General features: G+C 37.9%; 1 protein-coding gene across 1 annotated transcript in view; it reads left to right on the top strand.

Moving 5' to 3' along the window:
- LOC145670990 (centrosomal protein of 104 kDa) overlaps positions 1-15,342 on the top strand; it is a 279,449-nt gene that overhangs the window by 208,682 nt on the left and 55,425 nt on the right. Inside the window, exons 6-7 of the mRNA XM_081739624.1 lie at positions 4,483-4,694; positions 11,249-11,538. Coding sequence (XP_081595750.1) covers positions 4,483-4,694; positions 11,249-11,538 — 502 coding nt within the window. The remainder of the gene's footprint in view (positions 1-4,482; positions 4,695-11,248; positions 11,539-15,342) is intronic.

The following is a 15,342-nucleotide window of genomic DNA, read 5'->3' as shown; positions in this document are numbered from 1 at the left end:
ATTGGCAACACACCGTTTCCAACGTCTCTTCTATTTTTAGAAAAGCTTCCTGGAACGCACTTTCTGGGATGATGCGCAGATCTTTTGTCGCATTGTCCTGAAACTCCTCTGTGATTTGGAAACGACTTACTTTCAAAGTAATTTTAAGTTTAGGAAACAGGAAAAAATCAGCTAGGGCTAGGTCCGGAGAATAGGATGGATAAGGCACAACGGAAGTCTGATGATAACTGTGGATGAGGACCGAAGCGTGAGTAGAAACATTGGCACTGTGCACTATCTAAGTCTGTTTTTTTCCACAATTCAGGCCTCTTCCTCCGCACATCCCTCAACCGCGTTAAAAATGTCCTTGTACAATTGTTTGTCTACTATCTGACCATGTGATACAAATTCAAGATGGACAACGCCTTTCCAATCACAAAACATAACCAACGTCACCTTGATCTTTGACCGACTCAGAGTGCTTTCTTAGGACGAGGAGACGCAGAATAAACTGAAAAAGTAATTGGAATGTCTCCGTAAATGCTTTGTCGAGTTTGAAGTAAAAATTTCACACGCACATGCTTTCTTCAAACTCTTTCATTGTCACGGTATCATTAACCCGATGGAACAGCTTGTGCACGTGTTCATTTCAGCGGCTGTAGCTCGGCGACAAACCGTTATAACGAAACGAGGTAGATGGCAGGTTTTTTTTTTTTTTTGTCTAAACCTAACGCTAGGTGCATTCGGTATCCGCAGCGCGCTCCCTCTGGCGGCTGGTGCGCTGTATCAGAAGTTCTGTTTCTTTTTGAACATACCTCGTATATTTCATGTGATCAAGCTCTTTTAGAGACGAGATGGTGTGGTGGGTAACAGTTCATACCGTGATTAATAATGGTCTGTGAACTCCACCTGCTTCAAGCCCAGGTTGTGGTTCTGAATGTACGTTAATACTAGATACAAACATTCATAAGCTATATGTTGCAGAAGGGCGTAAAACACAAAAGCTCAAACTGTAATTACAATAGGAGGAGCGCTGTGGGTCAGTGGTAAAGATCTCCAATTTGATGCAGCTTCCTAGTTAGATCCCAGGCCAAGTGAGTGGACAATATCATATCCGTGGGTTTTCCCCGTGTTCTCCCATTTCCTTTCCATTATCATCATTTCATAATTAATTATTTTATAATGATTCACTCTCATTAATCATCCGTCACCGTTAGACGTAAAACTGGAAGCTTCATTTCATTATTTTTTTTCCAACGACAAAATAATGTTTCATCAATTCCCACGCACACTCTATACAGCCTAACTAATTAATAACTCTATGAACTGTTGAACCGAGAGGTTCAATGCAGCATTTACAAAAGCTCTCGTTGTTCTCTCATAGTAAGCGACTATGTTTAGCAATCATACTACAGCACAACATGTATGATTAACGTATTTAAATTGTAAGCTTTAAATTCCTGAAGACAAAAGACAGAATTCTTAAAGACAAAAGAACTCTTTGAATTCTTTGAGTTTAACGTCCCACGATTATGTCCTTTTTTTAGGCTAAGGGAGACGATGATGGAGGCAAGTGAATGATGATCTAAGAATTAGTGGAATTAGATAGTGGGAGTAAACGGGAGTGCCGTGAGAAAACCCAAGGACACGATCTAGTTCAGCACAAAATTACTTGGGTGGGATCGAACCAGCGACCCCACGCACCTAAGGTAAGCGCTCTATCGCTGAGCCATCGTGACCCGCTTGCAGACAAAAGAGTTTGGTCTGGATAACAACACGAACTCCCCGCTTTAAATCGACTTTTAATTTCTTCAAGAATATAGTTTTGGTCTGTGAATGTTGGTCCTTGTCGAAGGTATTGTTCGATATTTTAACGTGTCCATAATTTGTAATATAATGGTCACGGAGAATTTTCAGTGTATTTAGTTTCCTCTGCATTTACTTCTAAAGTCTTTCTTCCCATAAAAAAATGAAAAAAGAAAAAAAAAGAAAAGTCCAGCAAAAAAGAGAGCAAGATTAAAATGTGAGGGGGTTTGCACTTTAACACTATTAGCTAAGGAACGTGTCCTGAGCAAGAGGGAAATGTAATGGCAATTTAATTCACGTTAGCTGTGGAAGGGTGCGGTTGGTCAACTACAGAAAGGCTTCATTGGATCACAAAGTCAAAATTACATTAAATAAAGTCAAAATTAAATTTTTGAGTACTGAATGCAATCGCAAACTCAGGAACGTGTACACTTAAAAGTGTTACGGAAACACCATGTTAGTTCGGGAGGGGGAGAGGGGGCAAAAAGTCATGCGTTTTCAACGCAAAATAAATTCACAATTTTGTCCTTGAATCTGACGTATTTTTTTCCCCTCGAATTTTAAGAGAGTAACCCATATTCAAGTATTGTCTTGTTTCTTTTTCCCCTTTTAGACTTACAAACTATGCTATGCACAGGGCCGTATCCACGGGGGGCTAGGGTGCCGGGACACCCTAAATTTTCACGGTAGTCTTGCAAATGAACTATAATATGATGATGAACTATAATATGGTTGGGTCGAGCCCCCCCAAACTTCTACCGGCCCCCCTACATTTTGGGGCTGGCTACAGGCTATGCATAAGTGCCGGAAATCTTATCAAACGGCTTTGTCCGCCGGTGGACAGACATCAGAGCAGAAAAATGATAAGAGATATCGAGATGCGAGTTTTCGTAATTGATTTATCATCCAAAGGATAAATTTAATCTCCTCCATTATCTTTCTATTCAAACCGGAAATGGTTCAAATTAGTCATTTTCGGTTCCAACGTTTTTCGGCATAAAACAAATACGCTAGACCTAACAAATAGCGAGAAGCGCTATTTTGCAAACGATTCAGAGTCTACTCTCAACGCAATGTACCATGACAGCGACGTGTACAAGGTAACATACATACGGATAAATTCTAATGCGTAGATTTCGAGAATGTTGAAAAACCTAATTAAAACTATATTGTTCATTCCCAATAATAATTGACCGTTCTTATTTTCCTGGAAGAAATTTTTATTTACTATATATTGTAAAACTTCTGCTAGTGCAGGTGATATGTAGAGCTAGGTTGCGTAAATGAGAGTCCGGAATCGATTCCCACGAGGGTCAAATCCAGGATTTTCTGAAGGGGTGCACCATAACTACCAAAGTAAGCAGTCTTATTGAAACTCTTCAAAGTGACATGTGACAATATTCTTTACACCTTGACAACGCTGATACATAGAGCAGAAGGAGGGAGTATTTCTAAGAGAGTCGCAAGTGATATGCAGGAATTGTTCTTCACTCCTCCTGGCTTCTGTTTCTTCCTTATTTGACAGTTGTTATATTGCTTTGCTTGGTGAATCCTTTTCCTTGAACCTTCATAAAATCGACTTAAACTGTTGTTTTTGCAAAAGCCCATGGCGGCAGAAAGTTTCGGAAAGTGTTGCTTTTTTCACTGCTAGCTTCTAATTTTAGTTAGTGTATATTTACAACGAAGGGGGAGATGCACGTGCACCGGTGCATCTCCCCTAAATCCGGTCCTGACTCCCACTACCGGTGTATTATTTTAAAAAGTCCTCTAATAACAGTATTTACAGAAATACTTCAATACAATTGTTTCTATTGTGAGATAGAAATTAGGTAGCCCAAGACCGTGCGGCAAGGACATGATCTCTACAGAGCTCCAAGCAAGCTAAGCAGAGTGGTGTAGGAAACCCCAATGCTCCGAAGCAAGCAGTGAGGGGGTTAAAAAGTCACAGAGCCCCGCAGCAGGCTAAGCAACTGAGGTTGGGATCTCGATAGAGCTCCAAGCAAGCTAAGCAGAGTGGTATAGGAAACCCCAATGCTCCGAAGCAAGCAGTGAGGGGGTTAAAAAGTCACAGAGCCCCGCAGCAGGCTCAGCAACTGAGGTTGGAATCTCGATAGAACTTCAAGCAAGCTAAGCCAGGTAGAAGGGAAACCAAGAGTCCCGCAGCATACTAGAGGCTTTGAGGTTGGGTTTCTCTTAGTACTCCAAGCAAGCAAGAGAAGGGGAGACCAATCGAAGACTGATGCCTGTCCGCTGGATGCTCTGCAATATATAGGCGCTCCTTGCAGCGGTGACGCTGCTGCTTCCATGTCATCATATGACTTGTAGGTGGTGTTGGTGTCCGTCGTCTGCTTATTGTAGTAATCCCACGTGAAGTGTAGTTCTACAGCGTAAATACATGTGGTTGATGTTTACAAACAAATGTAGGTGCCGTTCTTTACAAACATAAGCACGTGGTACATTACGATATTCATGTGTAATAAATTACCTTGTTAACAAGCAGATTATTGTGTGTCTTTTTCTAACGATGGCAAACAATAATTGTAAAATTAATACACTTATAATACACGCCACGCCGTTATGCGAAAATATAATTTTTTCCCTTGTACTACTGATTTTTCACTTTTTTTTTTCAAAATATTGTTGAGCCAAATGATCTCCCAGAAAGCAAACAAATTAACAAAATTGTGTATGTTTCAGGTGAGAGATTCGAGTACGCTCGCAAGTTGAAACTGGCGATGGAAGATCTTAGAAAAGTAGGCGAACGCTTAGGAAAGTACGAGTTAGAGAAAAGACAAGCAATTGAAATGGAGGATTATGACAAAGCAAAACTGAAGAAAGCTCAAATGGACGAGTATCGAATGCAGGTCTACCAGTTTCTGGAAGTCACTGACTTAATGGAGCTTAAAGGGGTAAGTAACGAAACAAATATATTGTTATTATTATTATTTCCTCTTCTTCTAGTTTGATACACTCGTGTAGCCAAGTGGTCAACGTGCATTTTTGGAGTGTGTGAGTATCCTGGTTGGATTCTAGGTGTTGGTTCTGTATTGTAAGACTTCGTTCTCTTATCTGCAGTTTCAATAAAATGAGATATTTCAGTTTTACGTCTTACGTTTATGCCATGTGGACTAAAAGAAACGGTGATGATGAGAATAAATGAATTAAATTAAATTAATTTAATTCATTAACTAAAAAAAGTGCAATTAAAAAAGTGGGAGAATGCCTAGAAAACCTATGCACACGATGTTTGTCCATAACAAAGCCCACTTAGCGCGAACTGGAATCGATTTAGGGACCCTCTGCAGCAGAGTTGAACGCTCTACCATTAAGCCATCGCGATCCCATCTGCAGTTTGAGTTCGCCGTTTTTTCCATAATTAACATCTAGGCTTGCGTGGTTTTTAATGCTCTCACTGTTTTATCTGTCTACACTTTTCCTTCATAATCACCGTTTCTTTATCGTTTATTTCGATAGTCGATAAATAACCGGTCATTAGTGCTGAAAGCAGGTGTTACAGCTTGGATGAACCGTCCATTGCAAGGAGACCTGATATTGATTCAGATTGTGAAGGATCAAACACTGCGAGTTATTTTGTTTATTTATTTGTGTTGCAGTGATCTTTGTTCTTTATTTTCTTTTTTCTTTTTCAATAGATGTTTGATTCTTAAACTTTTTCTTCTTCGTAAAAAAAAAAAGAAAAAAAGAAAAGAGTGTGTCTTGTAGCTGAAAGAGATCTGCCTATTATGTAACTTTCGTGTTAGCAATTGTATTGGGGAAATTTGTACGATTGTTATATAACAAGTCAATACTGTATACGAGTATATGTAGAAATTTAATAATTGTGTTATAGATTCATAACCAATTTTCGCTAAAGTATAGAAGCAAAATACTTACGAAAAAGGATTTAAATATGTCTTGTATTCAATGTATGTGTTGTCTTCAAGCATAATAAAAGCTAAAGCACACACAGAGAGGTCTAGAACATGCTGTCGTACATAGAAAACATTCTTAACATTGATTCCCAACGGGTTCTTTTTCATATATGGGATCTTTAGATCGAGTATCTGCTTACAAGTGAAAAATTCTTTGTGGGACTTCTGCAGTTAGTTATTTCTGATTGCCTAACAAGGAAACAAAGATAAGTGTCATTCTTTGGAATAGACGGTATCTCAGCCAATCGGAAGTTACAAACAAACACAACCGTAGACTTGATTCTAGATCTCTTTTGCATCTCAGCCACCAGAGAGAGACACGGCATTAGAAGAATAAGTGTTAGTTCCCTAAGAGCTTTGGCGCATAGATTGTCAGATACTTATTAAAGACAGTATTTGTGGTATAAAGTACATCAAAAGAAGTAGAGAATTCTCCAGTAACAGCAATTTTGTTTAGTTAACAACTAAGACACGTATATGAAACACAAGTAGAACAAATACAAAGAACTGCAAACTACAAAAAAGAAAAAAAAAATATGTTAACCATCAAGCCCAGGATCTCAGGAGTCTGGTTCTCCAGGATGGCCGCCGTAATATTCTTCTGAGTAACCAAACAACTAACCAGCTTGAAGGAACATCAGAATTCGCGAGTATAACTGAATGCTTGAGTTATTTAGGCGATGCTGAAGCATCCATAAACCACAATGTTTTCCAATTTCTTTTTTCTTCTAAAACAACAGCATCTTTCACGAGAAAGTAGTTCTTTGTGTAAAAGCTTTCACTTCAAACTGTTGAAACATATAAACTTTGCTGATAACTCCTAGAAGAGACATCTCTCGCGCATGGGTTTCAGATTTATTTTAGATATGATATCTTTAAAAAAAATCAATTCATGTGTATGCTAATTTCTTCCCCAAAACAGAACAAGTATAGGTATTTTTGGTGTACAGGAATGTGACCATCTAGCTTATTGATAACGGAGATAGTTCAAAAAAGTATGCGCACACATCATTTTTGAAACAATGTGTGCGTATAACAATTATGTCATAAACCTTCTGTATAACTTTTTTTTTTTTTAATTTATGCATTAGTTTTAAAAAAGAGAAAGAAAGAAAGCAATAACTATTGGTAGGGCTATACCTCTGCAAACGGTTTTTTGAAATATAAGAAACAACATTGAAGTGTATGTACTAAAGTATTTCATAATTACATGTTACATGTATTTCATGTTACAATGTTTGGGAGACGATTCTACTCGCAAAAGCGAATCTCAAATATGAAGAATAAGAAGTAGATTTTCGACTCTACACGAATATGTCATATAAATTGTTACATATGAGGTGTTATCCAAAATATGTACGAGATTTTTAACTGCACCGAAGATACTCAAACAGAATCGCAAGCGGATGTCCAGAAGTGCTTCCAATAATGGGAATAGTCACTGGACTCGTTGCATACATATTGAGGGTGACAGTGAAAATTAGAATTTAAAGTAAGTTTACTGAAGTTTACAAGGAAACAGTAGAAAATTTTTAGTGAATGAAGTTACAAATAAGATCGAACTTAGGACTCGGAGATACTACAGAATGAGTTTTTCGTAGAAAGTAGGGAATCTCGAATAATTTCCGCAGCAAAGATTTCTAGGTGTAGATAGACGAGTTTAATACACAAAAATGTAGAAAGGGTGACTGCCCTTGAAAGAGGAACGTAAGATATTAATTTGCACCTGCGCTAGTCCTACAATGTAGAAAAAATGAAATTTTTGAGTTTTACGTCCCACGGTTATGCCGGTTAGGCTAAAAGGAGACGGTGATTATGAGAGATGAATGAAATGGTGGAATGAAGAAAGTGGGAGGAAGCGGGAGAACCCCGAGAAAACCCACGCACACAATGTAGAAAAGAGTAGTTATACTTTCAAAATGAAGATTACAAGTGTCAATCAGTCAACACTGACATAGAAAGTTGTATTTCTGGAGTGATGTAAGAGTAATTAACTTATTATTATTATTATTATTATTATTATTATTATTATTATTATTATTATTATTATTATTATTATTATTATTATTATTATTATTATTATTATTATTATTATTATTACAGAAACTTTTCTGGAAAGATCTTGTAATTTGAAAGATCATTACTATTATTTTCTTTGTACTAACAGCTCTTCAATTTGCACTTTGACTAATTCAAGTATAACTTCCTTTAAAATTCTCTACATTGCTTCCTGGAAAAATAAATCCAGTTTATGTGTATGTATACTGCTCTGCAAGCTCATTCAGAAATTACGCTGATTTAAACTTTCTGGTTTGCTTACTTAAAGTAGAATCGCCTTCGTAGATTTATAACAGAAATTGTGAAACACTGGTTATCCTAAGAAGGGTATAAGATTCACCAGTAAAAGGCATAATTTACTCAAAACTTAACAATATATTTAGAATAATATATACACATTGCGATCAAATGTGGAACTCAATATCTGACTCGTAGTAAGTTGATGACATTGTTGATACGTTCTTTCCCTTTGGACGGAATTTTTAATAACGTTTTCGTGTAATTCTACAGAGTGATCCAAAAGTCCCGTTACTTCTCGAATGTATTTATGTATTTTGCGATAAGGTAAACTTATGGACCACAAATGCATACAATGTGATAAGAGACGAAATAGTAATTTAGTCTAGTGTTTTTGTGGACACCGACATTCTCGTAACAAATATTTATGTGCCTCCAGTTACGTTCAGAAATTGTACGCAGTATTGTGCGAGTGATCTTGGAAATTTCTAATGCATACAATATATATTTAAACAACTGTGAGGCCAATATTATAAGTAATCCTAAGACTTTCTGGGCGTATGTTAAGAATAAAAAGAGTAATTCGGGAAGTAATATCTTTCATTATGATGGTCAAACTTTGAGTGACGATGCTGACATTGCAAACGCGTTTATGACAAATTTTCAAGTAACACACAATAAATCGAGCTACAATCTTATTCCTATGGAGCAACACAATAATTCGGAAATCCTGGGCAAATTAAACATTAACTTTATAGAAATCGAAGATGTAGAGAATGCTATTTAAAAACTTAAACCACGGTCATCTTGTGGACCGGACAAAATACAACCATATATCATTAAAGGCTGCTCAGAAATACTGAAACATATCCTACAAGTTATTTTTAACAAGTCAATAGCTTCTACATTTCCTACGAAATGGAAGATTGGTGACGTCTGTCCCATTCCCAAAACAGGCTGTCCTACAGACCAAATAAAAAATTATCGACCGGTAACCCTACTATCTGCCCCATCTAAGATATTTAAAATTATTATATACGAAAAAATTTACTCACATGTACAGTCAATAATATCTCCCTTTCAACATGGTTTCATGCCAAAGAGGTCAACCGTAACTAATCTCTCAGAACTTACACATTTTATAGCTAATCAAGTTGATAAAAAGGGACAAGTAGATGTAATTTATACAGATTTCTCCAAGGCGTTCGACGTAATTAATCACGATATACTTCTAAGCAAACTTGTGACATTCAATTTTTCACAAAATCTTCAACAACTTATAGCATCCTATCTTTACCAACGGAAACATCGCGTTCGATACAAGAATATTTCAACTAAGGAATATGTCGTAGACTCTGGTGTGCCTCAGGGATTGAACTTAGGACCTTTGTTATTTATACTATTTGTTAAAGATTTACCACCTGCAATAACATCTTCCCACAAACTTTTGTTTGCTGACGATCTAAAAATCTATCGCAATATCTCCACGGAATTAGACGCAATTTCTTTGCAAAATGACATTAATGCTATTTCCCAATGGTGTGAATCAAACAAGTTGCTACTAAATATTAGAAAATGTAAAGTAGTATCATACACCAGGAAAATAAACTATGTACGCAATGTGTATACTGTTAATCAAATGCCAATTGAGAGAGTGGATTATGTTACTGATCTTGGAGTCACTGCAGTCAAACCTATCATTCGATATTCATGTCAACAGAGTAATTGGTGAGGCCTTTAGGAATCTTGGCTTTGTGATGAGATTAGGAGATGATTTTTCTAATACTAATGCTTTCAAAACATTATACACTGCCTATGTACGGTCTAAGGTGGAATATGCAGCGATAATATGGGGTTCTAATAGTAAGAAATATATAAATAAAATCGAAAACATTCAAAATAAATTTGTGCGCTTTTTGACATATAAAGAAACAGGTATATATCCAAAATTTGAGAACTACGAAGGTCTTTGAAATAAATATTCATTACAATCTCTTGAAAGCAGAAGAAGTCATTTCATATTATCTTTCTTACATAAAATAATTCATGGTGCAATAGATTCAGAATATTTGTTATCAGAAATCAAAATTCGCGTCCCACATAGAGCAACGAGACCCCATAATGACATATTCCATCTCTCAGCGCAAAGGACTAATGCATTGGATGTATCGCCTGTCAGAAAAATGTGTATATTGTATAAGGACACCCAGATATAGATATTTTTAGTTACAAACAAAATTTTCATTCTACATAAATTTGTTGTATCCTGTATATCGTGCTAACGTATATTTTGCTTTCATATTATTATTTTATTATATGTGTATTTTAGAGTGTATTGCGATAGAATTGAAATCATATTAGTATGTTATTATATGTGTATTTTAAAGTGTATTAAATACACTTTACAATAAGGGAAAATTGTAATTAGGCATTTGCCTGTTGTTTTTCCGAAATAAATAAATAAATAAATAAATAAGCATGCCGAACAACTTATTCGTTAGTTGTGTGTTAACGCGTACTGGCAACCTGTTGTTTGATGTATCCCACAATACATTGCCACAAGAAAAAAGATCAGGACTTCAGAGATGCTTGTAACTTTCAAACCCGCGTCCAATCCACCTGTTAGAAAACACTTCGTTCAGATATTCTCGCACGGCAACCAAATAATGGGGTGATGCTCCATCTTGCTCAAACTAAACCTGATTGATAAGCCCTTTGGCTTGCAGTTGAGAGACAAATCAGCTCCGCAAAATGGTGTGATAGGTTATATTGTTGTAATATAGGATGTCTCGTTCTGTATAGGGTGTAACGGAACGTTTAGATCACCCTGTAGCTCACTATTTAGTTCCTATCAGTGACGTGCAAATCACCTTCTTGAGCTGAGAGATTTTTATTTGTAGGTATAGATGTGGACAAGACTAAAAAGAAAGAAGTCATTGGTGTGTCAGATCTCACGATTTCGGTGACCAATTCTGGTCAAATTAGCAAAACTTCAAAATTTGTAGTAAATTTATATAAGAATCATATTTTGTTTTTTAACGTAGCTATTCTTGACTACTAACCCTTCATATTCTGGCTTAAAGCATTCAGCACTACGTAAGTAGCATAACGAACAAGATACGCAACTTAAGTTGCTGCGCACTTACTGGAACATTTTACTTTACAGTATTTACAACTCATATTGCTAAAAACACTTAAACTTATCTTTTATTATCAATTTCTCTTTCCTTGATCAGCCGCTAACAAAAAATGACGAATCAGTGGACGTCAGTAAACGGAAAGAGCTTCCTCCGCCACCACGAATAAAGACGAAACCCCGTTCCCCTTCCCCTCAGCCTCCTCCAGTGGCCCCCAGCAATGCCTCACCATTAGGAAGTCCTGGACAACAAGAACAACAACAGCAACCACAACAACAACAACAACAACAACAACAACAAAATGGCATCAGACCCAATCACTCCAAGAAAAGAAGAGGGAAGACCAGTTATGAGGCTTATGACGAAAGAATGCTTCCTGCACTAAGGCAGTAAGTAGGACAGTATAATTCCTTTAAGCTATGTTGCCATGGTGCAACAAACTTGTGGCTGTCAAAAAAATCTTGCAACCCGATCTTTCTATGTACTGTTTACACGTTACAACTTTCTGAAAACAAGAAAGATATCTCTACTCATGCAACACTGAACTTTGGTGGTCAAATAGTGAACCTCCTCATTAAAAACGTGTATTTTGGCGCGCTTCTCCTCTCCGCCCAAAAGAATCCGTTGTTTCGGAAGCAGCTAAACTGTTTTTATCTTTATGTGAGCGAGAGTGCGATAGTAGGTAGCAAGCGAGACGACCCAGAAAGTTGCACATGGTTTGACTCCTTGCAAAATGAAAAAAAAAAATATATTGTATGCCCCTTTCAAGACTATGTTTACATGAAGAAATATTGCAGAGTTGCAAGATTTTTTATGACAGCTACAAGATTATTGTAAAGTGGCAACCTGGCTTTAGACACTAAGTTGATGGACCACTCGATTAGTAACATGTTATTTGTGCAAACGTTTACATTTTCGTAACGCCATATTTTTGTCATGAATTGTATAATATCACATTGTAAAAATAAATCCCACTTTTCTTTCAGAAATCTCATGTAGGGATGCGCACGAGTCGAGTCGAGTCGAGATTTAAGCCTGTCTCGACTCGACTCGAGAAAATGTTGTCTCGACTCGTGTCTCGACTCGAAAATATGTTGCTGTCTCGACTCGTGTCTCGACTCGACAGTCTCTGTCTCGAATTCGAGTCGAGACGTCTCGAAATTCGAGTCGAGACAAAATATACGAGTTAAAATATACACACACACATCACCCAGACGATTATGACTACCTACCTAATTGTTAGTATGTCCACCTTTTGGCACGAATAACAATGGCAACGCGTCTTGGCATGGTCGCAATGTTTCTCGGTGGGTCGCTGGAGAGAGTTGGCACCACATATGCACACACAGGTCATCTAATTCCCGTAAATTCCGGGGAGGGGGTGATGCTCCCTCAGGTCACGTTCAATCACATCCCAGATGTGATCGGTTGGGTTCAGATCCGGAGAGTTTGGGGGCCAGCACATCACTTGGAACTCGCTCATGTGTTCCTCGAACCACTCCATCACACTCCTGGCCTTGTGACATGGTGCATTATCTTGTCGAAAAATGCCACTAGCGATGAGAAACATGGCCGTTATGAAGGGATGTACGTAGTCTGCAAGCAGCGTGCGATGCCTCGGTCCTCATGGTGCCTTGCTCGAGCTCCAATAGACACATGGATGCTCACCTGAATGTTCCCCAGATAATAATTAAGCCGCAGCCAGTTTGTCTCCGCCCCCCAGTACAGACGTCAAGGAGCTGTTCCCTTGGAACACGACGGATTCGCACCCTCACATCGTCATGATGAAGATGATATCGGGATTCATCAGATAATGCAACGCTCTGCCATTGTGCCAAGCTCTAGTGGCGATGGTAACGTGTTCATTTCAGTTGTAGTTGCCGATGTCGTGGTGTTAACATTCGCCATCGTTAGGAGTGTTCGGTGCACTGTGTATTCAGACTAGTGTTGTGAAGGTCTGTGAAAAAAACATAAATTTTGGGTTAAAGAAACAGTTTTTTTACGGTTTTCCCGAGCTGGGGAAAAAACGGAAAATTTGGGTATTATCAGAATCATCATTTTTGTTAATCACAGAATCATTTTAGTTAATATGTTAAATCAAACATATTTCATAGAGATATCTTCATAGTTCTATGTAAAATTCTGGAAATTTTGAAACCATTAGAAAAAAATCATTTGTTCGGAAATATTGGCAAAAACAGGAAAATATAGTTTAAAAACTATTTGTTGGCCTGATGCTAGTAATCTTACTTGCTGTAACATGTCTGCAACATATACAGTGGGAAGTCGAAAATTCGAACTAATTGGGACCACAGGTAGTTCGGATTTTCAAATTGTTCGGATTTTCGAAAATGACCAAGAAAATGCCATTTAGGCTTACATATACTGTACGGTATGTTCTTCTATCGATACAGTGGTTATTCAGTACATACAGTAATTACAATACCGTACGTAAGGCTACTTACATTTAATGTTTCTGAAGAACCTGCTTGTACTCTAAATAACACTGTTCTTGTAAGTCACACTTAAAACTTATAGGCCTAAGAAAAAATAAAAATAAAAATACATGACGAACAATTACATATAAATGAACTTTTGTAAAAACACTGACTTCACATAACGTCGATGGACACGCTATTGTTTTTTTCTCGCTAGCGTTAAGACAAAATGTAAAAAGCTTCTAGGGACCGCGTTCGGATTTTTGACGTTAGGATTATCGACGTCCTACTATATATACAATGTATTTCGCTAACGAAAAAATACTTAAAGCAACAGGTTTTAATTCTACTTTACACACATATATTGCACAAGTGAGTAAATTTGAGCAGCGAGAAATATATTAAGTGAAACTTCCGTTAGTTATTATTACAGACTAGCAGAATATCCGTTCTTCGTACGGGGAGAATACGTTTCATTTTGGACGCAAAGGGCACCAAAACTGTCACCAATGAAGTTGTGGAGCCCCAAAACTATGAATTTGACATTAATACCGATAATTTTCAATTATCTTTACATGTCACCATCCCCCTTAGAGTACTAATGGGGCTGAATTTGTGGGTTTAAACGGCATCTTCTGTTCATCTCAGCGAGTATGGATTCGAGGCCATTTTCGAGATATATATACATATATATACACAGAGGCGGATCCAAGGGGGCTATCGCCCCCCCTCTCTTCACACTCAAGTATACACTGCATAAAATGGGCTTCAATCCTGCTTTACACTGGATAAAACTGCAAACTATGGTTTAGCCCCTCCCTTGATCATATCCTGGATCCGCCACTATACTGTATATAATGCTCAAAAAAATTAGGGGTTCAGCTGAAACATCACACAAGACCTTAAGATAGTGTATGAATAAGCTTGTGTTTGACTCATATATATCATACAAGAAGGAATGCTTTAAGATACACTGGAAAAATGGGGCACATACTAGTGTTGGGGATCGGAAAACCTTGATCACATGGCTCATGACACAAGACAGTTATGTGTGTACCTCTCGAACTGCTCACAAACAGGCAAGGCAACAACACTGATTGTTCCTTAATATGTCATATGATCACTTCAAATAGCCAACAGAGCCTCGCACCTGCGTGGCATGGATTCGATCAGATTATCGATGAGTTCTTGGGGAATGTTGTGCCACTCATCCAGAAGAGCGACTTCCAGCTCTAGAATGGTTGTTGGATTTACTGGCCTAGCGGCAATTCGTCTGCCATGCATATCCCAGACATGCTTAATTGGAATGAGATCCGGAGAGCATGCTGGCCACTTCATCCGAGCGATACCCTCAGCATCCAGCATCTCATCCACTAACCGAGCTCTGTGAGGACGAGTATTGTCATCCATGAAAAGGAACGAATCACCAATGGCACCAGCATAAGGAAGAACAAGAGTTTTCATGATCTCATCCCTATATCTGAGAGCCGTCAAAGAGCCATTTCGGATGATGTGGAGCTCAGTACGCTCACCAATGCTGATTCCTGCCCACACCATCAGTCCACCACCATGATACTGGGATCTTTCTCGCACAAACATGGGATTCCACATTCCACAATCTCTCCAGATGAAAACACGTCGATTATCAGGCTCCACACTGAATCGAGACTCGTCAGAGAACAAAACATTGCCCCATTCATTGCGTACCAACCCACGATGTTCCTCTGCCTACGCTCTTCGATCAACACGGTGTCG

This window comes from Thermobia domestica, chromosome 2 (genome assembly GCF_964235325.1).
Source record: "Thermobia domestica chromosome 2, izTheDome1.hap1.1, whole genome shotgun sequence".
Classification (NCBI taxonomy): domain Eukaryota; kingdom Metazoa; phylum Arthropoda; class Insecta; order Zygentoma; family Lepismatidae; genus Thermobia; species Thermobia domestica.
Note: the sequence above shows the minus strand (reverse complement) of the source record. Positions and strands in the feature narration are given on the sequence as shown.